The sequence below is a fragment of the Penicillium taxi genome, assembly GCF_028828555.1.
Source record: "Penicillium taxi strain IBT 34144 chromosome Unknown utg000006l_segment0_segment0, whole genome shotgun sequence".
Lineage (NCBI taxonomy): Eukaryota > Fungi > Ascomycota > Eurotiomycetes > Eurotiales > Aspergillaceae > Penicillium > Penicillium taxi.
The window spans coordinates 1712682-1732165 of record NW_026643208.1 but is presented as its reverse complement, the minus strand read 5'-3'; the positions used below and the strand labels follow the sequence as shown (position 1 = coordinate 1732165).

General features: G+C 43.6%; 7 protein-coding genes across 7 annotated transcripts; 1 reads left to right on the top strand and 6 right to left on the bottom strand.

The window, feature by feature from the left end:
- Positions 1–28: 28 nt before the first annotated feature.
- N7495_009750 (uncharacterized protein) lies at positions 29–271 on the bottom strand (the record flags this gene model as incomplete). The annotated part of the gene is made up of 2 exons (XM_057212401.1): positions 29–126; positions 178–271. The coding sequence occupies 2 exons, from the start codon at positions 269–271 to the stop codon at positions 29–31; spliced, it is 192 nt and encodes a 63-aa protein (XP_057059264.1).
- Positions 272–820: 549 nt separating this feature from the next.
- On the bottom strand, positions 821–2334 carry N7495_009749 (uncharacterized protein; the record flags this gene model as incomplete). The annotated part of the gene is made up of 3 exons (XM_057212400.1): positions 821–1153; positions 1209–2154; positions 2201–2334. 3 exons carry the CDS (start codon positions 2332–2334, stop codon positions 821–823), a joined length of 1413 nt encoding a protein of 470 aa, XP_057059263.1.
- Positions 2335–5060: 2726 nt separating this feature from the next.
- Positions 5061–5540, bottom strand: N7495_009748 (uncharacterized protein; the record flags this gene model as incomplete). Its single annotated transcript, XM_057212399.1, has 2 exons — positions 5061–5278; positions 5345–5540. 2 exons carry the CDS (start codon positions 5538–5540, stop codon positions 5061–5063), a joined length of 414 nt encoding a protein of 137 aa, XP_057059262.1.
- Positions 5541–10112: 4572 nt separating this feature from the next.
- On the top strand, positions 10113–10940 carry N7495_009747 (uncharacterized protein; the record flags this gene model as incomplete). Its single annotated transcript, XM_057212398.1, has 1 exon — positions 10113–10940. The coding sequence occupies one exon, from the start codon at positions 10113–10115 to the stop codon at positions 10938–10940; it is 828 nt and encodes a 275-aa protein (XP_057059261.1).
- Positions 10941–12155: 1215 nt separating this feature from the next.
- Positions 12156–13331, bottom strand: N7495_009746 (glycoside hydrolase family 16 protein; the record flags this gene model as incomplete). The annotated part of the gene is made up of 2 exons (XM_057212397.1): positions 12156–12468; positions 12526–13331. The coding sequence occupies 2 exons, from the start codon at positions 13329–13331 to the stop codon at positions 12156–12158; spliced, it is 1119 nt and encodes a 372-aa protein (XP_057059260.1).
- Positions 13332–14478: 1147 nt separating this feature from the next.
- N7495_009745 (uncharacterized protein) lies at positions 14479–14967 on the bottom strand (the record flags this gene model as incomplete). Its single annotated transcript, XM_057212396.1, is given in 3 exon segments — positions 14479–14497; positions 14515–14719; positions 14769–14967. 3 exon segments carry the CDS (start codon positions 14965–14967, stop codon positions 14479–14481), a joined length of 423 nt encoding a protein of 140 aa, XP_057059259.1.
- A 2047-nt stretch (positions 14968–17014) lies between these two features.
- N7495_009744 (glycoside hydrolase family 7 protein) lies at positions 17015–18498 on the bottom strand (the record flags this gene model as incomplete). The annotated part of the gene is made up of 3 exons (XM_057212395.1): positions 17015–17776; positions 17836–18219; positions 18283–18498. The coding sequence occupies 3 exons, from the start codon at positions 18496–18498 to the stop codon at positions 17015–17017; spliced, it is 1362 nt and encodes a 453-aa protein (XP_057059258.1).
- Between the last annotated feature and the right edge of the window lie 986 nt (positions 18499–19484).

Sequence of the window (19484 nt, the reverse complement as noted above, 5' to 3'; positions counted from 1 at the left end):
CTGTGGAGCGAAAGCCCACTCTCTGATTTCATGGAGAATATCCGTCCTCGTGCCTTTCAGCCTCATGCTGATCAACGTAAGAGTCGAACCCAGCCCCGTATGCAATTGGTAGCTTGACGTCCACCTCTATAATCAAGGTCAGTATGGTCACTTTAAATGAAAATTTTCGTGACGTACTTGGTGGAAGATGAAACTCTGCAGTGATCCGGCCGTGATTAATCCCCACCTGTAGTCCAGAATTCATGCCGCCGAATGATACTGGGATATCCATAACAACAGTGCTAGAAGGGTGGTTGATATTCAGCAAAAACACCTTAGCCCCTCATCAGGTGACATTGTGTTCAGCCAACTCCTCGTTGTTTGGTATATTTGGCATGTTTGCATGCCCACTCTGGGTGTGTATTTAAGGAGATTTTCGCGCTAGTTAGAAAGGACAGTAAAAAGTTAGTTATCCATTCATCTCTGGCATTTGAATGATTGATCAGTTGGTTTCTGACCAGGAAAGAGTGTTTTACTTGTCATGACCGCTAACGTGGTTACTGGTAGTTAACTCGCTTTAGAACTTCAAAATTTTCAATTTTCAATCTTAGATATAAACACCAAAATATAGATTAAGTGATAAATAACTTTTTTTAGGACACTTAGAATAGATATGGCTTTTAGTGCTATCTTAATGTAAATAAGAAGTCTAAAAATTCAACCCATCTTTTTCATGTACATTGTTACCGTAGAGTAAGTTGAGTTGTATTCAGAGTGTGTACAAAAAAGAGAATATATGGTCTAGATTGCTTATTTGGAATTTTGTACTGGATGTAGAGTGCTATAGGCGTGCAGCCAGATTAGCACGTCTCCACATCTTCTTTCGTCGCTCATGGCCCTCATTGAAGATCTTCACCCATTTCTGATCGAACGGTGGTAGTGGCCGTCCAGCCCCGTTACGTGGCTCGCCCGCAAGAGCACGCAGTCCTTCGAAATAGGCCTCAAAGTCGGGATTGATGACCGTGAATGCAGGGCCGTCCCCTTTCTCTGCGATGCGGTCATTTTCCCATTTTTCTTGCTCTGCCACAGAAGGTAAAGTTGCTCGGCCAGCCAGAACACGAGCTGCTGCTACGGCCTGCCACTCGAATACCTTGAATGTAAGTCCGGCACCAACCTGGTTTTCTGGTTAGTAGCTGATCCACAGTGAGATAAGGCGAAAGATAACTCACAGCTCCGACAAAGACTAGAGTCGGGTCGTGGCGGTAGAATACATGTTGGTATAACTCAGGGACGCGGTTGTTGCGGGTCGTGATCTGTGGCAGGAATGGTAGTGTCCAGGTAAAGCCAGTACCGAAGATAATGTGATCCACGTCCGGCTCGGATGTGCCATCTTCAAAATATACAGTACGATCTGTGATGTGGGTAATGGGTGGGTGGCGTTGGATCTTAGGGTGTTGGAATGCTGTATCGCCAAAGTATGGGTTATATCGACCACGGACGACAGCGTGGATTGGTGCTTGTGCACTCTCAATCAGACTGACAGCAGTATCTGCCGCAGACACAGACGCGCCAACAACAACGACTTTCTTTCCCCGATACCTCTCAGGTCCACGGTAGTGCTTTGTATGCTCAACTTGGCCAGGATAACGCAGAGCAAATTCCTCTAAACCTGGAATAGAAGGGATATAAGGTACAGCGTAATGACCTGATGCAATGACGACTGCATCGAAAGTCTCAATCCACCAATAATCCGATAATTTCCCATCGTGAATCTCTCTACGGCGAAGAGTTAAACCCCATTTCTGATTGGGTTCTTTAAATGCACGCTCAACCGTGGTATGATACTCAACCAGACCTTCAAACCCTTTTTTAGTGAAAAGGTCATCAACATACTTCTGCATCACGGAATGGTGTCGGAATGGAGTCTCGGGTCCGTGGCGTACAATGGACCACTCAGACCTAATAGTGGGGATAACCTCTTGCGAGAAAGCCATGGCCCTCGCATCGACGTTAGTCTCTAGTCCCGGATATATAGGGGAGTCTGTAAAGCGATCTTGAGAGATTGCAGGTGTCCGACAAGGAAGCTGTGCCGGAATCTCTAAAGGCGAATCCGCTGTGCGCGCCGCCAAGGCTTCAAAGTCGAATTTCCTTGGTGGTTCATCATCTCTCGAGACCCTGATTCTTGTCAGACTGTCTTTTCTAATTGATATTGAGTACATACCAGCATCCACCAGCTTTCTCTTGGCGTTCAAAGACACGAATTACATCGAAAGTCTTCTCTTGCGCCAGCGCATTGACTGCGATAGCTCCCGATGGACCAGCGCCGATAACAGCTACGCTCTTAACGATTGCCATGGTAGTACAGTAAGAATCAATCACTGGATGACAGACTCTGGGATCAATAAAGTTAAATATATGTGGTTCTAAAAAAAGGTGGCTCTGAAAACTTTCCCCTGTCAAGATCTATCGTACGAGTAATGTGAGCAACTGTGAGGTGAGAATAGCCTCTTGTCACGCCATCGGTGCTTGTTTATCGCCAATCTTGATGTGTACTAAAACGGATAGAATTGAGCTTACATAGTTAATTGACTCTTAGTAAGAGAATCAAAATTGAAATAGAGCATTCATAAGAATTAGATGTATTAACTTCTTTAGAAAAAAAAAAGTACTTTGTATAAATCGATTGACAATCTATCACTTTGATTAGTTATTTAAAAGTGGGTCAAAGGAAAGTAATATGATTAGATAATAGAGTGTTCCATCACGTTAACTAGTGTCAAAGGAAGTGGGTTGGGACCCACTTTCAGGTGTGTATTTAAACCAGATTACGCCCTAGTTAGAAAATTCAGTTTCATTCATTTGTGGCATTTGAATGATTGGCCAGCCAGTCACAGTCTATTTGACAACTAGTTATCTAGTTATATTGCGGGTTCAACACTCCGGCAAAATAGAAAACATAGTTAGCCCTACTTGCACCTTGACTACGGCGACTCTCCAAGTCAACTCTTACATTAAATGACTCATGGGCAATTTTCACGCTTATCGGGGTCTTTACTGGTTGTTTTCAAAGAAGTTTAATCTAACCTGTAGGCTTATGAATAGCATAGACTGTTGATAAAGTCGTAACAGGATTATTACATTGCTAGGCGATATAAAAGACGGAATGGATGGGAGCTGTATAGAGGAAACGGTATGGTGCTTTATTTGACTCTTTTAGTACATGAAAGGCTGTAGGGAAAGCTTTATTGAGGCAGTTAGTGATGTTATCTCACAGGCACCAATACCCATCCTCCAAAGCCATTGAAATAGATAAATAGTCGTAGAATAATTGTCTATAAGATAGTATATTAGTTTCAACTTGCTGGAATGCTGTCTTCTACTCGTTGAACTGCCTAAGATAGAGAGAAGTGTTGCGACAGCCGAGAAACAAGGCCATCAACAGACGGAAAGTATTTCGGCCGAAAAAGCTTCTGCCGAGACAGTGACTCTGGAACTAGATTAGTATATCACGGCATCCTTGAACGATATGCATTCATCGCAAACGACACCCTTGAGCGATGTGCATCCGCGACAGTAATGTCCCGTCTTCACCGTCTCTTCTGTCTCGGACGAATGTTGACATTCGTCCAGGGCAGAGGGGCACCCATATACTATAAGTAGCTAGTTCTTTCATCAATGAAAAAGCAGACTTCACAACAATCGCAATATTCAGTATCGTAGCATCCACTACACCCGGTGGATTTTCTACGGTGTTGAGTAGCGGTTTGTTGGAGCTCACAACGTCTACTATTCTCAGTTAAGATATTCGAATATCGCCAAGCGAGCGACAAGAAGTTTGAGAGAAAGAGAGAAAGACTTATACCATAGACAGTCAGAGTCAAATATCTTAGCTCTTTTAGCCCCATCATATACCTCTGCCGGGTTGCCCATGTCCAATAAAAGGTGAATCTTTAATTATCTGTACTAAATAGCTTATACCCTAATAGAATTTGGTTACTGCGCATTGTAAAAGTTACTGTGAGTACCCAAAGCCACGAATCATTGACTCATCGATAGTGACTGCGCTTGAGATTCCTGATATTTCAAACAGATAGCGCGAATCCTGGATAAAAATGGCTCTAGCTTGTGCCACCGCATTAGATTTAGCTTAAGATTCAGTCTTAAAGCCTTTTCAGCTGCAGCTTTGGAACCAGGATCGAAAACATAGAACAATCGCTTTTATTATTAAGAGCGAGTGAAACCCATAAATTATTGAAGGTAAATGGAATGTTTTTCGATCTCTCTGTAACGGAATACAGGGAGTTCGGCTGTGGGTATAGCTATTGTGCACTACTATATAAATCGGACCTGGGGATGATCTCTCGTCCAAGAGATTATAGTAGTCTTTATGCTTAAGCGACAACCTATACGAATCCCAGAGTAGGTCGTTATACTCTCTGCCAGTACTCTGCCTTCCTAAGAGAAATATATGCACCCATGTAAGTATAGATCGCAAGAAACATCAAGATCACAGAAGCTGCGGTCTCATACCATGAGCTAGATTCTCTAGACTTGTGCCTTAAAAAGCCGTGGATTTATTCATATTACAAGACAATAGCGCAATAAAATCTGGCGAGAAAAGCACAAAGAAGAGTCTAAGAGGGCCCTCGGTTTTGGCTTCATCTCATAACTCCATATCCGGAGCGAAAAATTCAGTAATCTCAAGAGGCTCCAAAGTCGCGTTTTCGAAAAGCATATCAACTAGCTTTAGGTTTACTTTCAGTAAATAGTGGAGTTTGTCCTAGTACTCAACCAGGCGGAGTGTATTGAAAGGGCGATTAAGAGTGACACATAGAATTGAAAAGCCCATGGTTGCTGATAGGACAGATAATTGAAAGAAGTATGAGACTTTATGGAGTCTTGTGTGACTTAATATACATATCTACTGGTGTGATGCCTTTACCTCAAGGGTCTAAAATTCCAAGTATTCAATGAATTGCTCATTTAGGTGTCCCGATAAATCAATTGATAATTCCTCCAGGAATCGCTCATGTTTAACCACTGTGCAAAGTTCTTCCAAATATTATTAATCTACCTTGCCATCATTCGCTGACAGGCTGCACGCTCGTAGCAGCTGGAGGAGCGCCAGAGGTTGTTGGGGCACAGCCACTACCAACATTGAGGCTTGACAAATAACAGTAGCCGTCAGCCTTCCAATCGTCATCCCACAGGGTCAGATAATAGCCAGAGCCCTGGTCCACGGCATCGGTAAGATCAACATTAGTACCATCGCATAGTTGCAGTATGGTGGGTTGGAAGTCTTTGATGGATTAGTATTGATAAACGGGAACGTCGGGATAGCTCTGGGGCGTATTTATAAACTTACTGGTTGAGCAGTCAATACTGTAGCTATCTAGAGTGGCGAAAGCTGTAGAAGTGCCCGAGCAACCACTGTTAAGGTTGTCACCTCGGACAACACAGCCGTTGTTGTCATCCGTTTGAATTCCGAATGACCCGGTAGCAGCAACCAGATGAGAGCAGAGGCCAAGGCCAAGAGCAAGAGCAGAATTAATGAAATGCATCCTGTTGAGGAAATGGGTTGATTAAGTTGCGGTTGAAATGAAGTCACTGTAGTTGTTTCTGGTGTTGATAGATGGAGACGAAGCAGCTTTATAAAGGTAGACTGCCCCCTGCAACTAGAGAGCTCCTTTGTAAACATCATAGGGCTGGAGGTGGGGTGAACTCGGCGGGGCGAAAGGAATCAGCCCCATGTAAATCGCATATCTACTCGCATAGAATTACCTATAACGTACTCTACAAGCGAGCGGGCCACCTCGATCACCATACAGAATGATAAATCTCAATGTTACCTCGACAATCAAGATTCCTTCCAGATACTATATTAGACATGTTTCGGATATCTTAAATAGTACTTGCGCCAGAATATCAAAGTAAACCCGGTGAATAATCGAGATATACATTTATATATGGCTGAAACTGATAGATTCCAACGTAATTTATGATGATATCATAATGCGACCGTTTTATTGCTTGGAACTTTATTCGCTATTTTCGGTGCTCTATTTAATGTAAAGAGGCAACTAATGGAGTATATCGAAGTTGTGGTTGCTGAAATATAGCATCGAAATTTATCACATTTAGTATGGCGTTGTGTCACTTGAAAATGCGGGTTGAAATGTCCACTTTTAGCTCAAAAGGATCAATCCTTTAAGTACTCAGCCTATTATATGTACATATATGGAGGGCCAAATCCTTCCAACTGTTTAATTGGGGGTCTCACCCCTTATGAAGTATCCATACTTAGGGATGATCTTACTAGTCTTTCGCACAACGCAGGCTATAGCGCCTTAGGTTATTGAGCCTCTAGAATTTTAAAATGCCGCTCCACTGGCCCTCTGGGGGCCAATACGCGCGGTCAATGTAGAATCATGCTCAATTTTGTACTTAAAAGCTGACTTAATTCCATACCCAATTCCCTGCTTAAACCCAATATTTATGCTCACTTCTATATCTAATACCTTATTCATCTATCTCTAGTAGACAGCCCACAGTCGCAGCGAAAAACTTTAAACCTACAACGTAGCCCCAAATTACGATAAATCAGCATAAAAGCCGAACATTAGGGCGGGTCCATAATGAATGGTAATTTATGAAAGGGGCGGATTAAATTATAGTCCCGCTTCGATCAACAATAATTTAATTGATGGAATAGATCTAGCTATACAAAGACTTAAGTTCCCATTTATGCTCTCCACTCTAGCTTCCCTGGTCTTCTAGATCACTTGCTCTAGCTGCAATTTGCTATTCCTTTGTTCTAAGTGTGGCTGTAAAACACAAACTATCCCCTAAGCTGTCGTATGGATGAATTTTAGCGAAGTTTTTCTGCCAATATAGTCTACCTAAAAAGGAATAGATTCATACCAAGTCTTACCAATTAAACATTATGATAGCTCTTCCAACATTTGCGTGTTTATCGTACGGAGTACTTTTACATAAATAAAATAAGAGTTAAATAATCAGAGCTATTCATCATGGGTGGTAACCATTACGGGTTTATGGAGGCGGTCAGAAGTATTAGCCAATGGTATCTATATATCCATCTCCACTTTGGTATGCGCTAAAATTCATCCATACGACAGCTGTGGGGATAACTGATCATCCACTCATATGGATGTAAATAATTAACGTATGCTCAGGCTATCTTTATTATGCGATACAAACATGAAAACTACTATTAATTCAGCTTCATACTGCGTTGTTGGAAATCTACCGAATCGGCCTTTTCACCTTTTCAAGTCCCAAGCTTTTGGTATCAAGAGGGCATCTTATATTTTGCCAAGGGGTGTGCAAGGGCTTTAATATCTGAGCAATGTTTACTGTATCCGTAGTTCAAAAGCTGCAGCAATAATATTGCTAGTCTTGAGATTCGTCATCGCATTGTCCATAAGAAGCTTCATGTCACTATAAGTGATCTCCCACCAAAAACCTTTTCCGTTACGTTGAGGATCTTTTTTTGCGAGATGTAGCAGAGTGAACATACAAAGTAAACTAGACGATGCAGGGTTTCTTGCGGATGCAAAGCACGTTTGTAGTAGCTTTCCCGATAGTTGCGACAGCCGTATGAGAAACAAGGCTGTCAACATACGGAAAGTATTTCGGCCAAAAAGCTTCTGCCAAAGCAGTAACTCTCGGTTCAGAATAACCACTCGGAGAAACTAGATTAGTATATCACGGCATCCTTGAACGATATGCATTCATCGCAAACGACACCCTTGAGCGATGTGCATTCGCGACAGTAATATCCCGTCTTCACCGTCTCTTCTGTCTCGGACGAATGTTGACATTCATCCAGGGCAGAGGGGCACCCATATACTATAAGTAGCTAGTTCTTTCATCAATGAAAAAGCAGACTTCACAACAATCGCAGTATTCAGTATCGTAGCATCCACTACACCCGGTGGATTTTCTACGGTGTTGAGTAGCTGTTTGTTGGAGCTCACAACGTTTACTATTCTCAGTACAATATTCGAATATCGCCCTTTCGAGCGACAGTTGTATCTATCACCAAAAATGAAAGTTTTTTTTTTCTTATAAGTCAAAATCAAGGAAGCCAGTGGAGAAGCATCACTGAAGAAAAGCACCATCAGTTCAGTTGCGTGTTTCTTCACCGCCTCATATAAAGTTTTTCTGAAGTATACAGCTCTCGGGGGGTCCTCCGAGCTGTATACTTTTTCTGGCCAAAAAAGTCAATTGGGATCAATTCCAAAATCACTGGTGATACTAAAGCAAATTATTAGCCAAGCTCACCTAGCATATAAAATTTTAAGCTCACATACAAGCCATAATCCCCTCGCGACCGTCGTGTCATAAGACAGAGTGGGGTTTCAAATTCAGGTGAGAAAGTAGTGTCAATCGCTATTTTTTACGTTATCTGGAGATCAGCAAATAGTGAATCCACAATGAAGAACTTTGGCTAAGCATAATTAGACCTCATTTGCATGCCTTATATTATAGATTACAGGTATTTTGGTAGTGTAGTCTTATAGAGCTTACTTGGCATTTTAAACTGCCCTCCGGTGTATTTATTATACGAAGTAGACCCTCCGGTGTTAATATATCCAATAGTCTATATAAAAGTTAGGTGATTCCATATTCTACATAACCCCACTCATTAACAAATATGTCATTTTCGTAAGCATCACTATTGTTCCTAAAAAGGAAGTGTAATGTGAGATTAGCTTTTTGTCACGCCATCGGTGCTTGTTCATCGCCAAACTCGATTTGTACTGATGAAAGCGGATAGTCAGTTGACTCTTAGTAAGAGAATCAAGATTGAATTAGAGCCTTTAAAAGATTTAGATGTGTTGGATTATAAAATTCCTTATAATAAATCCTCAGATTTTATAGATCGAGTGAAGATCCATCGCTTTGACTAGCTAAGAAACACTTCAAAAATGGGTTAAGAGAATACATCCGCCGTGGAAACTTTTTGTATCGTATACAGATCTAAATAGGTTGAAATCCAGTCAAATTCCAACTGTGAAATAAATTGGCTACAACTGGAGGTACCGTAGATTGGGGCTAAATATTCTTTTGCAAAGGCCAAAGATAATGAGATTACAGGATGTGATGCCAGATACCACGCAGCATTGACAAGGGTATTCTGCACTTATTTGACTGCTAAGAGGGCGAAAGCCCGTTTTATATCTTGCAATGACATGTTTTGCTCTATAGTCGAGACCATCATGGGCGCTCACTCAAAACATGATCCTCAAAAAAACGTTATCATTAATAATTACTCCACATTAAATGATGCATCTAGCTCTGTGGCAACGCGTTTTTGGCCCACATGCACAGTTTCGGCCGACTCTATAGAAAACGGTTATTAGTATTTAGGACGTGAATCAGTGCGACTTCTTCTTCTTCAGGCTTCAGAGTCTTTAACATGATACAAGCCCCCACGAAGGATCATATCTTGCTTAGTATAGAAGAAACGTTGGAGTCATTTTTGGCAAGCTCTTTAAAGCCTAGATGATGAATCATTCTTACATACCTAGGTAGGTGACTAAAATGAAAAAGACTCAGGTAATCTCGGCATAGGAATTCCTTGCTTTGAAGTCTAGTAGCTATATTAAATGCTCATATCAGTACGTGATGATGAATGGCCCCGTTGTCCCGTATTGATCTCGAATGGGGCGTGATGTGATTTTGGGGGCCGATGCCCTTCAAAATAATCGAACTAGAACAATTCTATGCCTAAAGAGAGTAAAGATCTAACCTGACGTTATACAATTCTACTGCGAAGGAAATTATCCCGAAGTCCTTGAATCAAAATCCTTCATCAAGAGGAATCTTACAAAACGCCACTGCACTAAATTTGATGAATAAAATGCGCTATCTTGACGATCAGCACTTCAGCGGCATCCTGATGCACTATGTTAGATTCTCCCTCAGCATTCCTGAAAAAGTGAATATTAGATCAAAATGACGAGCTACTTAGGTATAAAAAACCTCGTTCCCTAACCACATTGTATGATCCAAGCTCTCTGTCTCTACTTTCCCCCAAAGAACAACCCTGGAAAGGTATCCCAATCTATTTATCACGTTCTTTAAAGATCTGCTTCATAATAAGAATGCGTTTCACCACCATCGCTGCTCTGGGCCTTGCCGGTACTGCCTTTGCCCTTCCCAACCCTCATAAACCTCGCGAACATCTTCCTAATCACTCCATCAGCGGAGCCGAGGTCACAGGCACCCCAACACCAAGCCACAAACTGAACCCTGTTGGCTCCAAGACTACCGCGGTAGGAGCTTCCGGCAATGAGGGCACCTACTTCAAGCTTCTCGCAGAACTGGAGTCCAATATTTCAAGGGATAACTCAGCCGCTGCAACCGACCAGGCAGCCGGACAAGCACGCATTGACAAGCTGAGAGATGACTTCCTCGCATTTCAATCTGCCGAAAATGCGTGGTGGTCTGCTTCCGTTGCATATGAGACTCCTGCCTCTGGTGAGCACCAATCCTTGGGTGCTATCCACCACGGCGAACCCAAGGAGACCGGATCTGCTGTCGCTGGTGAGAAACCCACTGGTACCCACCACGGTCACCATAGTGGATTTGGTGGACCTGAGAAGACTCCTTCTGCTGGCCATGGTGAGCACAAGCCATCGGGTGATGTCCACCACGGTGGACATAGCGAACCTGAGAAGACTCCTTCTCCTTTCGCTGACGAGAAGCCCTCCGGTATTCACATTGGATCCCCGGTTAAGGAGACTGCGGCTGCTACTATCAAGGGTGGACATGAAACTCCCCCTGCTGGTGAACACAAGCCCTCGGGTGGTCCCCACCACGGTAAGCCTAAGGAGTCCTCTGGTGCCAAAGTCACCGATAATGTCTCCATTAAACCTCTGGAGACTCCCTCTGCTACTATCAAGGGTGGACCTGAGACTCCCATTGCCTAAGTAAAGCGAGATATTTCCGACAATACCAGTACATTGTTCGAAGCTCTGGAAGTATAAGGGCTGAGAATGCCCATATATAATAGAAAGACTCTTGCCATGAAATTTGGATTTTCCTTTTGTGCCCTGTTTTATCTTTCACTGATTTGGTATTGATTTTGGATAGATAGTCAATGTTAATTTCAAGGTTGCTTCGTTTGATCGAGTGATGCCTCATAATTTGTAATGACCTCGGGATTAATAAATGGAAAGCACCTGGACAGCAAATAGAATATAACCTTTGAACAATCGCTTGGGCATTAAAGTAGAGAACGACTCAATTTTCTGATTATCACAATGACCTCGGAAGTCGACCTCGTTTCAAGGTTCTAATATTTTTGTGTGCGTTGGAACGTTGATATCGATAACATCTGGAGAAATGGTCTCCTCAAGCAGCATTTGTTTGGCGCATGATCACCTGGGCGTATCTCGAGGTCCCCTTTACATTATTGAAACTTAAATGGCAGCCTTGCAAGTACATTGCACCTATAAATAAACAGGTAATGATATGAGAAGGCTCGGTTTTCGTTGTGTCACAAAACTGAGTGGATTAGATAATTGCCATGGTTTGTAGATTGAAATTTTTGAATTGGGCCAAAAGACGCGTCATTGCTACTGTAAAGATCCACCCAGCTATAATTCCAACTGAGATCGAGATCGTATGCATAAATACGACAATACGGCAAAGTCGCAGAGATGAACTAGAACCGCGATGAGACATGCAAGGGTGGCTTAATTTTATGACGTAAGAGAAATCAATGGAAGAAGGGGTATGTACGGATGTGAGATTGATCATATATGAATTTCTCTAAACCAAACACATGAAGGATAAATGTTGCAGTCATACAACGCCAGAGGTGTTTTGACCGTCAAAAGCGGCAGTGTAAAGAGAGGGTGGAAAGAGATGGATATCAACAAGAAGTTTAGAAAAACAACTATTTAAACGCACAAAAAGCAAAGAGTCAGGAATTCAAGCCGAAGCGAGGAGAAATGGTCGTTATAGAAAATCCCACGGCCACCATCGCAGACGCCCACGTAACGGGGTAAAAGACAAGGAGCCTGGAAAAATCCAAAAAAGGTCATGGCGGCGTCTGAGAGACTGAGACAAGCGCAGAAAGAGAGCAGGTTTGCAGAGCCCCTTTTGTGGCGAACAAGAAGAAAAAGGACAGCAAGCGTCTACTAGCTGTTAACCTGTTGGTAACCATTGTTTTGTTTCCACTCGCTTTGCTTCCAGTTGTTCTGGTAGGCCTGCATCTCATTGCGCTGGGCATCGTAGTTGGTGTCACCTAGGGCTTGCTCGAGACGACCCTGCTTGCGCTGCTTAAGACACCAGAAGAGGAAAGCTCCGACAATGGCCGCACCGACTACACCGGCAGCAGTGTAGACTCCAATGTGGACTCCGTTGCTCAGCTTGGCCCACTTCTGGGACAATGTCAATGAAGGAGTCTTTACTGTTTCAATCTCGGTCTTGACAGTGGAGTTGGCAGTAGGTCTGTAGATATGTTAAGTTGAGATTCATAGTGAAGGAAATATGATAGGAAGAACTCACTCGTTGACCTTGATACTGGTGTAGCTACCAGTTTTGTCTCCATAAGAGTAACTCTTGCCGGTGTGGAAATCTTGAACGCGGATGCTCTGCACCCACATGGTGAACGGGCCATTTTCCCACTCCACGAGTCCGTGAGCCCACTGAATTGTACCCACAGAGGCACTCTCCTGACCAGCAGGCCAGCAGCTGACCTTGACTTGGCAGGGAGTTTGCGGGTAATTTTTACCGTAGAGAGCCAAGGAATCGTTGTAATGCAGCGTGCGCTTCAATTCACCATCGAGCCACCACTCGGTCTTCGACGATGTCCAGTATGTCGTGTAGTTGTGATAATTGTTGTATGCGTCATCGACGTAGAAGTTCTCTCCACGATCGTATGAGGTAGTGTTGCCTTTGCCGAAGAAGTTGGTCTGAACTTCACTGTTATTATATCCAACCCACTCCCAGTCGATTTCGTCGAGATCGTCAGACTCCAGCACAATACTGCTGACGACACCCTGGCCAGTGGCCATTTTGACCCATGACTCCACCACACCGAAGAAGATATAGAAGTTGGACTGCAGTAGTGTCGAATCACCTTCCTCTGATATAGTGAAACCACCACCATCTGAAGTGATGTTCATAACTCCAGTACTCATGTTCCAGACTGTCGAATCGAGAGTATCGTTAAAATACCAGGTGTGCTCGGTACCCAATGCTGCATCGTCGCCACATGTTTCATTGAGAGGGTTACAGGTGGAATAGGTCTGGGCGGTGGCTAGACTGGCGAGAGCCGAGAATATCGCCAGATTCCTCAAGGACAACACCATGGTGAAAGTCTGGTATTATTTTGGATCAAAATACAGCGTTAATTGCTGGAAATGCCCAATAGGGGGTATAATAAAGAGCGGAACGGTTCGAGATGTTGATGATCTCGAAATCTATTATATAGTGATTGAAAGCGATTGATAGCAGGAATAGGGACCGGAAAGTGGAAATGACTGTCCACCAGCAGTATTTTCAAGTGAAAGGACAGGTTAGAAAAAAAAGATAAGAAAGCAAAGGGCACTTTTGAGGGGGGAAGACAAGGTGGATATTCTACGAGACTAGTTCACCACTTTATGCCTGGGACTAAACCAGATCTAGTTTAGTTCGATGCACCGTTGCAACTTCAATAATAATTGTTTATTGGTTGATTTGTCTCTGATAAGAACTGAAGCAGGAGATTATTATTTTACTTGGTGAGTACTTGGTATACGAATAAGAGACAGTAAATTGTAGATATTCGCTGTTGGCGATAACTATACTAGCCCGTATCGTGCTTGTTGATATGCCCGAATAGGGGTAATTTTACCGCTAACCATCTAGCCGAAATTCCGAACTATCAAGTCGTGGGAACTGGTTTCATTTCAAGTCCCATATCTACTTACTGAAAATAGACTTGTGAAAGGGGTGTTCAAGGGTCAACATGAAAAGCTTGAAATGGGACTGCAGAGTAAATCCACTACAAAGTACTTTTTCCCCTTCACGGCCTAACCCCTTTCTTCTGGACGACCACGAACCCGGTGGGCTCCCTTGAAATGGTATCCACCACGAATCCACAATTCACGTTCAGAGAAAGACATAATTAGCCCTAGCGTTTGAACCGGTTTTCTCTCGAACTTTCCCGAGGAAATTGATGTTCAGAGCTAAACTAGTGACTTTTAGTCATACTTCTAAGAATTCAATTCTATATCCAGGCAGCACTATTGGAAGAAATTATTAAATTAATTCCTGACGGTTCCAAACTTATCACAGCATAGTTTTGGTTCCAAGGCTTGCTGTATTGTGAGATTTCTATGTATAAATTCAGGGGCTGAAAGTCTACGGGATGGCTGCATGGGTGGCTGCATTTTATCACTAGCTTTTGAAGATGCCCATCATAAAACACCATTGTATTCAGATAATTCATAAACATAAACGTCATAACTCTTCCAGTCATAGCTCAATCCGCACTCTAGGTAATTAACAAACTTATCCATCTCATCACACATCTCAAGACCTATATACCCTTGCGGGTCGCCGCACATCCTCTCGATACCGAGAAGTTGTGCTTCTCCTTGGCTTAGTCCTTGGCTTTTCGACATACCCCACATACGTCCTCCGTCTTCGGTCAGAGCTAGAGCGCCGTGGTCTGTAACCAACGTCGGGCTCACCACCACTCCAGGCTCCGGGGAGACTGAATATGTGGAAGAGAAACTTCAACAACCATAGCAGAAACAGAGTACCGAAGATAGTGCCAATTACAATACCCGCAATGGCACCACCAGAAATCGTGCTCGGGCATCCGTCAACTCGTGGGAGAAGCAAGTTATTTATGGGAGCCTGTGGGGCAATGTCAATATTATATCCCGAGGCTGCGGTTGTGAATACCCGAGGACAAGCCGGGCCATTCGGGTTTGCGCCGGTATACTTACTACTTACCATGAAGATTTAGGATGCATCCGATGGTTAAAGGGTCTTTAATGCTTGCTTCTTTGAAGTGTGAATAGAGTGAGGGGATTTCTGAGATCTGATTAAATGTAGAACTAGCCACTAATTAAGAGTGGAAAAAAGCCTTGGAAGGGATTGAAAGCGGGTGATAAACGCTTTTTATGGCGACTACCAAAATTTCAAGGATCTTGAGACAATGCTTACTCTTAAACTCACTTACTATTTTCTCTCTCATCTCCACTTTCTTTCATCCCGCGCTGACGTCAATTCGCTTTGTGGTAGGTAGATATACCGGAGGTTGGGAAACTAAGCTTGACCTTGGTAGCAACGGCAATCTTTGGTGGATTAGGTTTACATCTACCGAGTGTTTGATTACTGAAATATGACTTGAGTCTCATGAATTATATCCAGATTTTTCAATAATAAGTCCTTTGTAGAGGTGAGGATATCCACATTGAAGATGCAGGTGAGACGATCGAGATGCGGGGCAGGTACTTATTACGGAGTTCGGAGTAGAAGTAGATACATCACACCCGAAGAACAAGTATACTAAAAATGCCGCATGTTGTAAATATTCTTCCTCACATTTAAAGCTATGGACAGTGGCGGATGTCAGCATTACCTGGGTGATCTTATCTACTTCCATACCTGAAGGCGACACCAGTCTCCCAACCTTGGAATCCTTAACCTCCTTCACAATCTTGAAATTTGATACACCACATGCTCAACCCAGTACTTAGTCCAGCTCTGCTCATTAGTCCCTAAATTCTGCACATAGAACTCATCATCCAGACCGTTAGCAGAAATACAGTGTCTTGTTCCTGTTGATGGTCATATTCAAGTCAGAGAAGAGAACCAAGGACACAAGAGCGCATAATTGGTAGCTCAGCTGCGGGATTGCATTACGCTCTTACATTGCCTCCCAAAGTTGTTGGTGTAGTTGTAAAGGCAGGGCGCTGTGAAATCTGTCTTATTTCTTCAATTTCACCATCGCAGACTAGTATACTGGATATATCCTCTCTTCTATATCCTTCTACCATGTCTTCACACCTGTGGACTGTTCGATAGTGTTGGGCATCGAGGGCCCCTAAAGGCAACATTAAAAAGACTCTAGGGGCACGTATAGTTATATGCTCAGCCAGACGACACTTATCTTCTGACTTTTTTAGAGTCTTTGTTAGGTAACCTTGATCATATCTTTTAGCATCACATCGGAAATCCTACATGTGTAGACGTGTGCACACATCCTGAGAAACCTTGGAGCCTGTTAATATTCTTTGCAATCTAATTTGTCGAGCTTGTAAGAGGTTGCAGCAGTGCTCAACATCATGAGCGAATTCATTACAATACCTAGAGCTCGTTTGGTTGAAAAGCGATAGGAGTCTGGCAGATACAAAAACTTGCACATCTGAGGATGAAAGTCGTGATTCTGAAATCTTTATATAAGGTTTCGTTTCGGACAGCAATGCCGACAGCGATAATTCGGAAAAGTCGCTGGGTTTTAGAACCAGATTGAAGCCAATATATAAACACATCTTTCTTTTCGCATTTCGTCATTTGGATTGCGAATATGCTGCTTCAAGCGCAGGCTTGAAGGTCTGAAATCCTTGTAGCGACGAAGTCCTGGCTGTCAGCAAGTATAAATTCCCCTCAACTGGCAAAACCTCAAGTTGAAGTAGTTACTACGAGTTTCCAATCATGGAGGATGGTGAAATCTTCGATCGTAGCACATCCCCTGGTACAGACCGCGTTGTTCATAAAAAGAAGGATGAGTTGATGTGAATACACATACTGGGGCATCTGATGATGATTTTGTTGAGTGTAGCTCTTTTTAGAGATATCAGGAGGTGCTTCTATTCAAATGGACTGTATAATATCATTGAACTACCTGAATGATAACAAAATGATATCTATTCCCTCCAATTCACATATCCCATGATTCTCATATTCTTTTCTCTGTACCGCGGAGATTTTCACAACAGTTTGGTGAGAGGATTGACTGAAATGAGGTAGTAGAAAAGGAACAAGTCAATTTCTGCCCTTAAGAAGAATAGGTTGAACCGATGGGGCCGAACTTGATGTTAGAGAAAATAACTTTGGCAGAGGCCGAGTTAGCTTCAACATCGTCGGGATCACCAGAAGAGGTAGAGCAGGTGCCACGAGCAACGCCAGGGTCAGTGGATGGCTCATTGGTGGGATAATCACTGTCAAGCCAAAGCATATTGGCGTAGTGGTCATCCCACAGACTCATAACGAGAACCAATCCCTGTTCCAGACCAGCGCTCACTGCCGAAAGACCGCCGTGCTGCGAGAAGTAGTCTGTGTCGCCAAATGCAGATTTTTGGGCTGTGCAGAACGATGAGGTGATTGAGTTACCAGATACACCACTGACGTCAGATGCAGAGTTGGAAATGACCTTACCATTCTGCACATAGAGACGCCTGATCTCGCTTAAAGTACCGGTATCAGTGCCGTCGGATGTGACGAACTGCGTTACCACGGTTATCGGAGAGTTGGTGTCAACGTCCTTGCCTGGACCGAAGAAGCTGGTGTTGCCCATACGGTACGGGTTGAAGTCGCAGCCATCAGGGTCACAAGTGCCAGCATAGCGCTCATCCGAGTAGGTACCACCGCAGTCGGTGCCCTCACACATTGTCTGGCCAGGATCATCGCAAGGGTGAGGAGTCAGGGCTGTTGAGATGCTGTTGGCTTCCCAGATGTCTAGCTCCACACAACAAGAGCCGTGGTCGCCAACGCCTGAGTTGGCGTCGTTAGTTGAGGCCACCCAGCCGTCCACATTACCCTACATCACAGGGACACATCAGCATTGAAGTCACTTTCTAATCAGACTGCTGCTCTTACCTGACCATTGATAAATTTCAGATCACGAGGACACTGAGAGTCACAATAGCCAGTGCCATACTTGGCTCCGGCGTTGTTGTTTTCGTACTTGGATAGCCCACCATCAGAATCCATGGCGACAAAATAGAGCGCCCCGTTCAACCCACAAACCAAGGTTGAGACGTCCACGTCAAAAGTGAATTCCCGGTTCAGCAGCTTGAAAATTTCATACGTATCATCATCCTGTAGCAGGTATAGGCGAGATCCAACGTTGGAACCGGTCTTAAATCCCACAGTCAGAGCATCGCCACTGGTAGTAACACCATAGGTTGACTCATAGTTCGCACCATCCAGGGCGCAGTTTTCAGCACATGTTACATCATCGGGGCAAAGGCTAGCATCCCACTGATTTAAAGAATCTGGTTAGCTAATCTAAGGCGGGTGGAAGCGTGATGAAGTGAGACTGACCGTGTTTCCAGTGTAGCAATTGGTATAACCGGAGGTAGAGTGAACCCAACGCCAGTTGGCATCAATCACCACGGAGCCTGACACTGTCGTATAGCTACCGCTGGAAGTATAATTCTGCCAGGTAAGAGAAGGGTGTGTCTCAGTTGTCGATGTTCCAGCCTGCTGGCCATAGGCCACTGCCATCATGGCAGAGAAGAAGAGTGCGTGCCAATTCATTTCTTGACAGATCAAGAAGGTTGATATTTGCTTTCTGTAATTTGTAACTGGAGAGTGAATGAAAGATCAGATGGATATGTGAGAATATGCCTCTTTATATCACCCCGGATGTCTTGGTGAAATATCAGAAAGACATCTTGCTTGGCATATTCTGATGCAGTCATGCAACATCGAAAAGCCACCGCCAACAGATTGATGCTGACCGGGGGATGACAAGAAAAAATATTCTGAGATATCCATTTTAGGTGAACGTCCGTGTTTGACAAGTAGACTTGTGCCTATAATCGGCCAGTACAGGATCACAGTCAGAATCCATTGGAGGATATTTCAAGCGGTTCGTGAAGCCTCAGTGGTTTCAACATCTCTTCCAAGGCTTTCTGTTGTCTGGCGGATGGTGATGGATGTCACCTCGCGCGGGGATATATTTTCCCGAGATCAACAAACAATTGAGGAAATGGTTGTTCCCTTACAAAAAATCGCTATGCATTAGCTTGGGTTTACCCACCACTCCTAACCATGGAAGGTTGGTTCCTCACGGGCTAGATAGTGCCAGGCGCTTGAGAGTGAGATCGCAGTTTTGATTCGTGAATTAATGGACTTGATCTTAGGCTGCTTTTTCAATAGTCATAGTGTCCCCATTGTAGGTGGATTTTGCCAGTCATGCCGAGGTCCCAATGTCCTTTTGAAGGGTGTTCTGAATGTCAAACTCTCTAGACTTTAGTGGTTAGATTAAGAATCTAAGGTTAGTCGACACTGTTAGCTTGATATTGAGTCCCTAAAAATGTGATCCTTTGCAACCAGCTCTGCTTTCACGTATGGTACTGATTTGGGGTATAATCTGTGGTTCTGCAGCATCCTGAGTAATTTGTGCACTGGCCCAGCTCGCCAAGAAAGGGTCATGCAAGAAGCCTACGATGCAGAGGAACCCTTAATTTTACTGCGTGAATTTCAGGTTGTAAAAGTTCCTGCACGGAGTGCTTGGACTC